At 30.2% G+C, this 8,368-nt stretch overlaps 1 protein-coding gene across 4 annotated transcripts; it reads left to right on the forward strand.

Moving 5' to 3' along the window:
- The first annotated feature begins 2,610 nt into the window (after positions 1-2,610).
- Positions 2,611-7,558, forward strand: LOC110652263 (GPN-loop GTPase 3). Of its 4 annotated transcripts, none has more exons than XM_058149951.1 (10): positions 2,611-2,743; positions 3,147-3,272; positions 3,486-3,594; positions 3,690-3,771; positions 4,086-4,171; positions 4,845-4,948; positions 5,038-5,168; positions 5,272-5,365; positions 5,688-5,743; positions 7,358-7,558. In XM_058149951.1, exons 2-10 carry the CDS (start codon positions 3,228-3,230, stop codon positions 7,452-7,454), a joined length of 804 nt encoding a protein of 267 aa, XP_058005934.1. In that variant the 5' UTR covers positions 2,611-2,743; positions 3,147-3,227; the 3' UTR covers positions 7,455-7,558. The 4 variants fall into 4 exon arrangements, with proteins under 4 accessions (XP_058005934.1, XP_058005937.1, XP_058005935.1 ...); XM_058149952.1 differs by having other exon boundaries at positions 2,647-2,743; positions 3,206-3,272; XM_058149954.1 differs by lacking the exon at positions 3,147-3,272 and having other exon boundaries at positions 2,612-2,743.
- The last annotated feature ends 810 nt before the right edge of the window (positions 7,559-8,368 follow it).

The raw sequence follows: 8,368 nt of genomic DNA on the forward strand, positions 1-8,368 counted from the left end.
ATTAAAAAAAAAAAAAAAAAAAAAAAAAATAAAAAAAAAAAAAAAATAAAAAAAAAAAAATATAAAAATAAAATAATAAAATAAAAATCATAACTAAATTAAACTAACTAAACTAAAAATAAAATCATTAACATATTCACATTAACATATCAATCAATCATCAAAATAGCATCAAAAGCATCAACATCACATATCCATCATCATGTATTATCATCAACTCCCTCTATTAACTATCCAACCATATACTCTCACTAACCAACAAATAACCCCTTAATAATCACTCATAATTACTCAACGTCTCAACTCCTCACTTACCCACAACAATTACTCACCAACAGTCCTACCCCCCCATCCCCCCCCCTATCCACATCACACACACACACACACTACCCAACACCCCTGCACCACACAACAACACCACAACAACATCATACACATCACACATCATCATTGCATATCAATCCAATAATATATATATATATAATATATATATATCATATATATATGCATATATATATATATAATAAATAAAATTATAATATAAATTTAAAATTATAATTAATAATATAATTCAAAAAATTAAAATTGAATTAAGAGGAAAGGAAGAAGGTCACAACTGAAATCATATTTACATTTATTAAATTAAATTATATCAAATCAAAAAAATAAAAAAAAAAAAATAAATAAAAAAAAAAAAAAAAAAAAGAAAAAAAAAAAACACAACACCAAAAAAAAACAAAAAAAAAAACACCTCTAACACATCAACATCCATACATTCACAATTACACTCACAATCTCCCATCAGCATCCATCAATCATCAAATCAATCAATCAAATCAATCAAATCATTCATCAATCATATTATATTTTTTTTTTAAAAATCAAACAAAAAAAAAAAAAAAAAAAAAAAAAAAAAAAAAAAAAAAACAAAAAAAAAACAAAAATAAAAAAAAAAAAAAAATATTTATTTTTTTATTTTTTATTTTTTTAATTTTTTTTTATTTATTTTAAAATTTAAAAAAAAAAAAAAAAATTTAAGGTAAATTTTTTAATTTGACTTTTGGGGGGGGGGGGGGCCGGGCCATTGGGACAATTTACAAAGCCTTCCAAACAACCTTTTTTCGCAAGTTTTTGCCGGCACGTTTTTTCGCGAACCGTTGTTCGTCCGAAAATCCGAACCGGATGATAGCGCCTAAAATATAACGGACGGATACATAAATTTTTTTTTTTTTTTTTTTAATTTTTTTTTTTTTTTTTTAAATTTGCTGAAAAATTAAAAAACCAAAAAAAAAATTTAAAAAAAAAAAAAAAACAAAACAAAAAAATCGCGAATCTCGGGCGCGTCATGCCTCTGTTGGTGTTCGGTTTTTGGCCGTCTTTTTTTTCGAAAAAAAAAAAAAAAAAAAAAAAAAAAAAAAAAAAAAAAAAAAAAAAAAAAAAAAACAAAAAAAAAATTCGATGGATTTGATGAAAGCTCTATCTATGCTCTATATTTAGTATATGATTTTTACAGAATCGGCCGGTCGATCGCGGTGGGCGGGCGGAGGATGAGAGGCGGAGAACAGCGGCGAGGAGAGGAGAGAGAAGAGAAGAAGAAAAAGAGGAGAGAGGAGAGGAAAAAAAAAAGAAAAAAAAAAAAAGTTCGATTCGAGATTCGACCGGTCCCGATCGATCCGGTCGATCGTAAAAATCAAAAAAAAAAAAAATTTTTTTTTTTTTTTTCTCCCCATGAAAAAAAAAAAAAAAAAAAAAAAAAAAAAAAAAAAAAAAAAAAAAAAAAAAAAAAATATATTTTTTTTTTGTTTTTTGTGGTCTTTTTTTTAATTTTTTAAAAAAAATCAAAGTTTTTATTTTTAAAATCGAACCCGATTTTTAAAATCCGAAAAATCTCAAAAAAATTCCTAAAATTTAAATAAAATTAAAATATTAAAAATACTCATAAATAATAAAATTTGGGGTGTTACAAGAAGCATCTTATCTAATTTGTTATCTAGATCATGAGAGCAAGTGTGACATTAAGGGTATGTTCACTTGTGAAAAACTAGTTAACTTTGTGAAAAAGTTTTATAAGAAAACTAGAAAACAGGGTTTCGTATTCATATATTTTCGTTTTACATCATGGAAAACTAAAAATCAGTTTTCAATTTTTTAAATTTTAATTAAGATTTGAAAAATAATTTTAAATTATTTTCATTATTTTTCTTTATAATAGATATTCTATTTTTCAATTTTTTTTTATAAATAGAAAATTATGACTTTTTTATAATTAAAATTATACTATAACTTATTAATATCTAAAATTGAATAATTATTTAGAAAAATATTTATTTATAATGGCAAAAAATTAATCATATTGTTATAAAATAAAAAATTTAAAAATAAAATAAAATTTTTAAATTTTTTTACACTGATTTATTTTTTAACTATAAAAAATATAGATTATTTTTTGTAAATTAAAAAAATTAACTTTTATTGTTTATAAGTAAATATATTTTTTATATTTTCCCTTACTTTTCATAAAAAACAAAAACCAAAAAACAGAAAATAAACGGACGCCAGTTTTCCAGAGTCTAAAAGAACGATTAAACGGTGCGTTTTGAAGTGTCTCCTTCTTGGAAAACGACGCGTCTCGCATGTCGCTTTTATAACTACAAGTAAAGCTCCTAAACGCTTCCTGCTTTAGCATTCCATCTTCATCTTAAACCCTAGTATTCCCCATCTACAATTTTCTTGCTTTCCTTAGGTAACCTCTACTCAAGCTTCGATGTCTAATGTTTTTTCTCTGTTGATTGATGGCAATTTCGTTTTAATTGTCTATAATTTTACGCTTTTTACCCTCTTTAATCTGAACTAAGGCATTTTAATGTTTTCGTTGAATTTGAATAGTCGGGATCATATCTGCGAGGCTTGGTGTTTGAATTAGGATTTTACAGTTGCAACACCAAAACGATTGCGTTTAGTACATATTAAGAGTAATTTCATTGGAAGAGCGTTTGGTGGAAAATTGGAAATCAATTTTATATTTGTTATTAATGATATATCAGATTCTTGATATTTTGCGTCTCCCTCAGCGCTGTTAATGGCTTCCTCTCATGCCCTGAAATTGTTTTGTGCCGTTGGTGTTTGGTGTACTGCTTATATTACAGTTGCAATCGTCTCCTATTTCCGAGTCCTCAGCTCTCTGTGTGCCTTCTGATTAGCGCAGCTATCAGTTTGAAGAGGCTATAATGGGCTATGCACAACTTGTAATTGGCCCTGCAGGCAGTGGGAAGGTGATTTGCATAAACATAACATTTTGCTATTGTTACTCATCTGTTGTTACCCATTTTCATTTTTTAAAAAAAATTTCTGGCCCCTTCTTGTTTTGGTTCATTTATTGAGATTTTAGAAAAGTGCTTCAATCTTTTGCTTGGTTAACAAGAATTATTATTTATGATTTGGTGTTGTACGCTCCAGTGACTATATATGTCTTTCTGATTATGCAGTCCACTTATTGCTCTAGTTTGTACCAACACTGTGAAATAGTTGGGCGGTCAATACACATTGTGAACCTAGATCCTGCTGCAGAACATTTTGACTATCCTGTGGCTATGGGTGAGTAGAGTCCATCTATTAATTGATTGATATCTTGGTGATGTAGTTTTTTATATTTGTTTAGTTTTGGAGCTTCAAGTCATGTTTCCTTGCAGATATCAGGGAACTCATTTCTTTGGATGACGTTATGGAGGAGCTTGGTCTTGGTCCCAATGGAGCTCTTATTTATTGCATGGAGTATCCTTTTTCTTTGTGTCATCAATTGCTGGAGTCTTCCTTTTTTTTTCTTTTTCCTGTTAATTAAAAATTTTCTTTCGCTTAGTTCATTTTATCTAATATTTCTACATAGAATTTTTCTCCATGTAAAGAAGCTTATAGGATTTGCTTGGTGCATGGTGTGAGAGTTACAGACTTGGATCACCATTTGATTTCCCCTTGTTGGCTGTCTGCATGTGGGATTTCTTTGCACCTTAAATATTATGAGAATGGGCTTTTCTTTTCATTCTTTTGAATTTTGGAGCCATTTGAGTGGCCCTTAATCTGAATGATAGAGAGCTTGAAGACAATCTGGATGACTGGTTGACGGAAGAGCTGGATAATTACAGGGATGATGACTATCTAGTTTTTGACTGCCCAGGTGTGTCGATACTTCTTCCCTCCTTTCTGTTGTGTTGTTAACGGGAGAGTTCTTTATTTTCTAATGGGAATGTTAGATGATGCTTTGTGGACCTGTTTCAAGATGATTGGAAGACATAAATGCATGTGTGCATGGCTGCATGCATGTTCATTGATTATCAATTGGTCAACTTTCTTCTAATTTCGATTGTTGTTCTGTTTAATTTGTATGGGAAGTAGAGGGACTAATTGGCATCCACGTTCTGATGGTGCAATTGTTACGCCTTGATACTTATATAGGATGCACTTTTTTATAAACCAAAATGTGGTACTATGCTTATAGAGGATGCACTTTTTTACTTCATTTTAATTATTCTTTACAGATTATCCAAAGAAAAAGGGTGTCTACCATTATCACGCTTAAATATTTTTGCTTGTCTCATTTCTTTTGGAGACTATACAAAATCCATACAATTGAGATCAGGAATTCTCATAATGGCATTAGTTTATGGAAAACCATGAGAACGAATCTAAAGATCCCTAAATTCAATGTTCTATCTCTCTTATTTATACTTTTATGCAACGCAATACATGTTCTTAACATGTAATTTGTTTGATAGTTGCTATGGTAATTTTTATGCATTTTTTTTTATTGGCAAACATGTTAGTTCTTACGTCCTTCAGATGTTTTATAGGCCAGATAGAACTTTTTTCACATGTGCCGGTGCTTCGAAACTTTGTGAAGCATTTGAAGCGTAAAAATTTCAATGTCTGTGCTGTGTACTTAATTGACTCACAGGTTTGTTATGCTTCTATTTTTTTAGCTTTGTCACTCTGCTACCTTTTCATTGATCACTCTGTCACAGTTCCTAATCGTATTTGTTTTAGTTCATCACGGATGTGACCAAGTTTATAAGTGGATGTATGGCATCTCTTTCTGCAATGGTACAACTTGAATTGCCTCATGTTAATGTCCTCTCCAAAATGGACCTCGTAACCAACAAAAAGGATATTGAAGAGTGGGCTCCTTAATCCTCTATTCCTCTTTCCTACTTATGCATGTTTTACCACTTTATTTTTTTTTCCAATGTACTGGTATATTTTCTATCCTTTTGTTTTCAGTTACTTGAATCCGGAGCCTCGTGCTTTGTTGTCAGAACTGAATCAGCGCATGGCCCCTCAGTTTTTGAAGCTAAATAAAGCTTTGATTGAACTTGTAAGTAATTAAGCATCTCTTTGTTTTCCACAATGCACTTTTCATGTTTAATTATTACAACCTCTTGGTTGCATGATCTTAACTCCTTAAAACTTTTTTAGTTAAAAATGTTTTTGTGAGGAAGAAGGATAATTTTTCATAACCCAGAGGTTTCTGGTATTGTGAATCTCTACCCTAGAGGTCAACTAGATTATTGAGTTTATTTCCACAGATGACAAATTAATTTCTACCTCTTGTAGAATTTGGATATATATTTTTATTATCTTTGCTGATGCTTATTTATTTATTATTTATTTTTTTAATGTTTAATTTTAACTGTCAGGTGGATGAGTATAGCATGGTGAATTTTGTGCCGCTTGACCTGAAGAAGGAGAGCAGGTGCTCTCTCTCTCTCTCTCTCTCTCTCTCTCTCTCTCTCTCTAATGTGCATGTTTAGAATACTGAATTTATTTATTTTACAACACTCATATATACTTAGAATCATTGTTTTTTATGTTACTAGAACATTTTGCTTCTCCGTTTTGGGAGGCTTAATGGTTTTTACCTGTTTATATCCAAAACAACTGCAATATTTATGTTCCATGTGTAGATCATTGGAATTTCTATGCATATATTTTTATTTTTGTATAATTGTCATTGACCAACTAATTTTTTAGATGAATATCATGCAGGTATTTACACTTGTATTTATTATTCATACTTTAGAGTGAACTTTGTGTCAATCCATCACCTTTATAGAATTATTACTTTATTCATATGAGATATGTTGCTTGTTGCTCTTTTTTTTCTTTTTTTTTGGGGGGCGGGGTGGTCAGATGGTAGAGATTTCATGAAATGGGTTAAAATTATAAGCCTAGGGCCAAAAACACACTCTAAGAAGCAGGCCTCATATCACTGAACAGAGAAAAAAATTACACCAGGCCCCCATCAAGCTAGCTTACTACCATAGGGCCCATAAGCCCATACCAACCAAACCCTAGCAACTCAACCGGGTAGTAGGAGAAACGCTGCAGCTGCTCCATTGCTGATCTCTGTCGTCTGGGAATGAACTGCTGCGGCTGCACCACCACCAAATTCTGCTGTCTGGAATGTCTCAGAGTGGTTTCCTGCAGTAGAAGCAATATGAAACGACATTCCAGAAAGGCAGAAATAGCACATCGGGATCTCGGTTCTCCAAAATTGGCACAAGCACTGATCTGTGAGAAAGCTAAATGACAGAGCTCACCAGCAATCTCAATCTCTTGTAGCCTTTTGGGTCTGGCGACCAAAATATAGCAGATTGGCGAAAATGACTCCTGAGGTACTGTTCTAAAGCATCAAAGGAGAGCATCTTCTCATAGAGCTAACGCATCACCTAGAAACAAGACACAAGCCACTGCTACAAGCTTTATGAAGCTAATCCAAAGTAGATCAAAATCGTCCCTCCCTGGTGAAGCTCAATCTATATGCAAAAACCATACCTAAAACCTATCTAAGGCCCCCCATAGAGGTGGGGAGGAAAAAACTCACTCTTGGAGCAATGAGGAAGCTGTCCCCTGCTTAGGATGGCAAGAGGAAGGGGCAAAACTTGGCAGGGAGAGCAGACTAAAAGCTGCAAAAAATTGAAGCAAAGGCGAAACAGGATTTCTCTCTCTAGGAAACTAGTACCTGACGTTTTGCCTGTCGCTTGACCTATGCTTTCTCTAATGTCTGAGAGTGATTAGATTAAATGGGTTTTTTTGCTACAAATGTCTCAATCATTAATGTACTTGCCTTTTGAAATAAATGATTCATTAATCGTCTTTTAATAAAAGAAAAGAGAGCATATCTGGAAATGAGACCTTCCAAAGAAGCAGCTGTTGCCATTGCATCATTGGATGGGGCGCTTATAAATTGTAATTTAAAAATGAATAGCAGGATAGCCTAAACTGTCTACTCATAGAAAATTTTATATGTTATTTGATTTAGGCTGATGCCTCGTAACTACTAATGTTGCTTGTTTTAATTTTACAGTATACAATATGTTTTGGCGCAAATTGACAACTGCATTCAATATGGAGAAGATGCGGACGTGAAGGTTAGAGATTTTGATCCGGAGGATGAAGACTAGACCTGTTTTATATAATTGCTGGAATTATAGCTTATTTTATCCTGTTTGATATTGAGTTTCAGATTTTAAAATTATTTTTTAAATAAAAGTATTATTTTAGAAAAGTATTATTTTAAATATTATTGAAAAAAATAATTTAAAAAAATAATTTTGTTATTTTAATATTTTTATAATTAAAATTGATAAATTTAATTTTTTATTATTTTTAAATATTATCTAATTAATATATTTAAAAAAGTAATTTTTTCAACAGTAATATCAAACAGGTCAGGCTTTCAAGCCGCTGTTCCTTTAAATTAAACAACGAACTCACTTGAGCAATACGCATTTTCGCTTTGTGGATAAATTAAAAAAAAAAAAAAAAAAAAAAGAGGAAGAATGATGAAATGGGCATAGCAGAAATTGGTTTTAACTTGGAAAAAAAAAATAAAGAATTGAGTTGATTTAATTTAGTTTTTCAATTTAAATTTCTGATTTTTCGGTTTGATTTTAATAGTGCTATTGTGTTTGAGTCGTCAAAATATATAAATTAAATAATATATATATATATATAAGGTTTGTCACTTATTCTAATCAATGATTGTTATTTATATCAAATTGTGTCATTTTATGCATGTTCTTCAATTCAAAATTCTAAATATGTTGGATTAAATTATTAAGTTTAACATTATCTAATATTAATAATTAAATTTATAATTAAAAAAATAACTTAAAAATAAAATTCAAAATCAGATTAAACTATTAAATTAAATGTTATCTAATGTAAATAATTAAATTTACAATTAAAATAAATTTCAAACTCATTGAAACCTTATCTCAATTAATTTCATTTTTCAATTATATACAATAATAATAAAAAAAACTAAGTTAAAATAAAATTTTAAATATTTTATATCTTATAATAAAATTAAAAA

Source organism: Hevea brasiliensis, chromosome 7, assembly GCF_030052815.1.
Source record: "Hevea brasiliensis isolate MT/VB/25A 57/8 chromosome 7, ASM3005281v1, whole genome shotgun sequence".
Lineage (NCBI taxonomy): Eukaryota > Viridiplantae > Streptophyta > Magnoliopsida > Malpighiales > Euphorbiaceae > Hevea > Hevea brasiliensis.

Coding starts and splice junctions, on each gene's coding strand:
- LOC110652263 (XM_058149951.1), top strand. CDS start 3,228: ATGGGCTATGCACAACTTGTAATTGGCCCTGCAGGCAGTGGGAAG. Junction 5,366..5,687: donor ATAAAGCTTTGATTGAACTT/GTAAGTAATTAA, acceptor TTTAACTGTCAG/GTGGATGAGTATAGCATGGT. Junction 5,744..7,357: donor GACCTGAAGAAGGAGAGCAG/GTGCTCTCTCTC, acceptor TTAATTTTACAG/TATACAATATGTTTTGGCGC.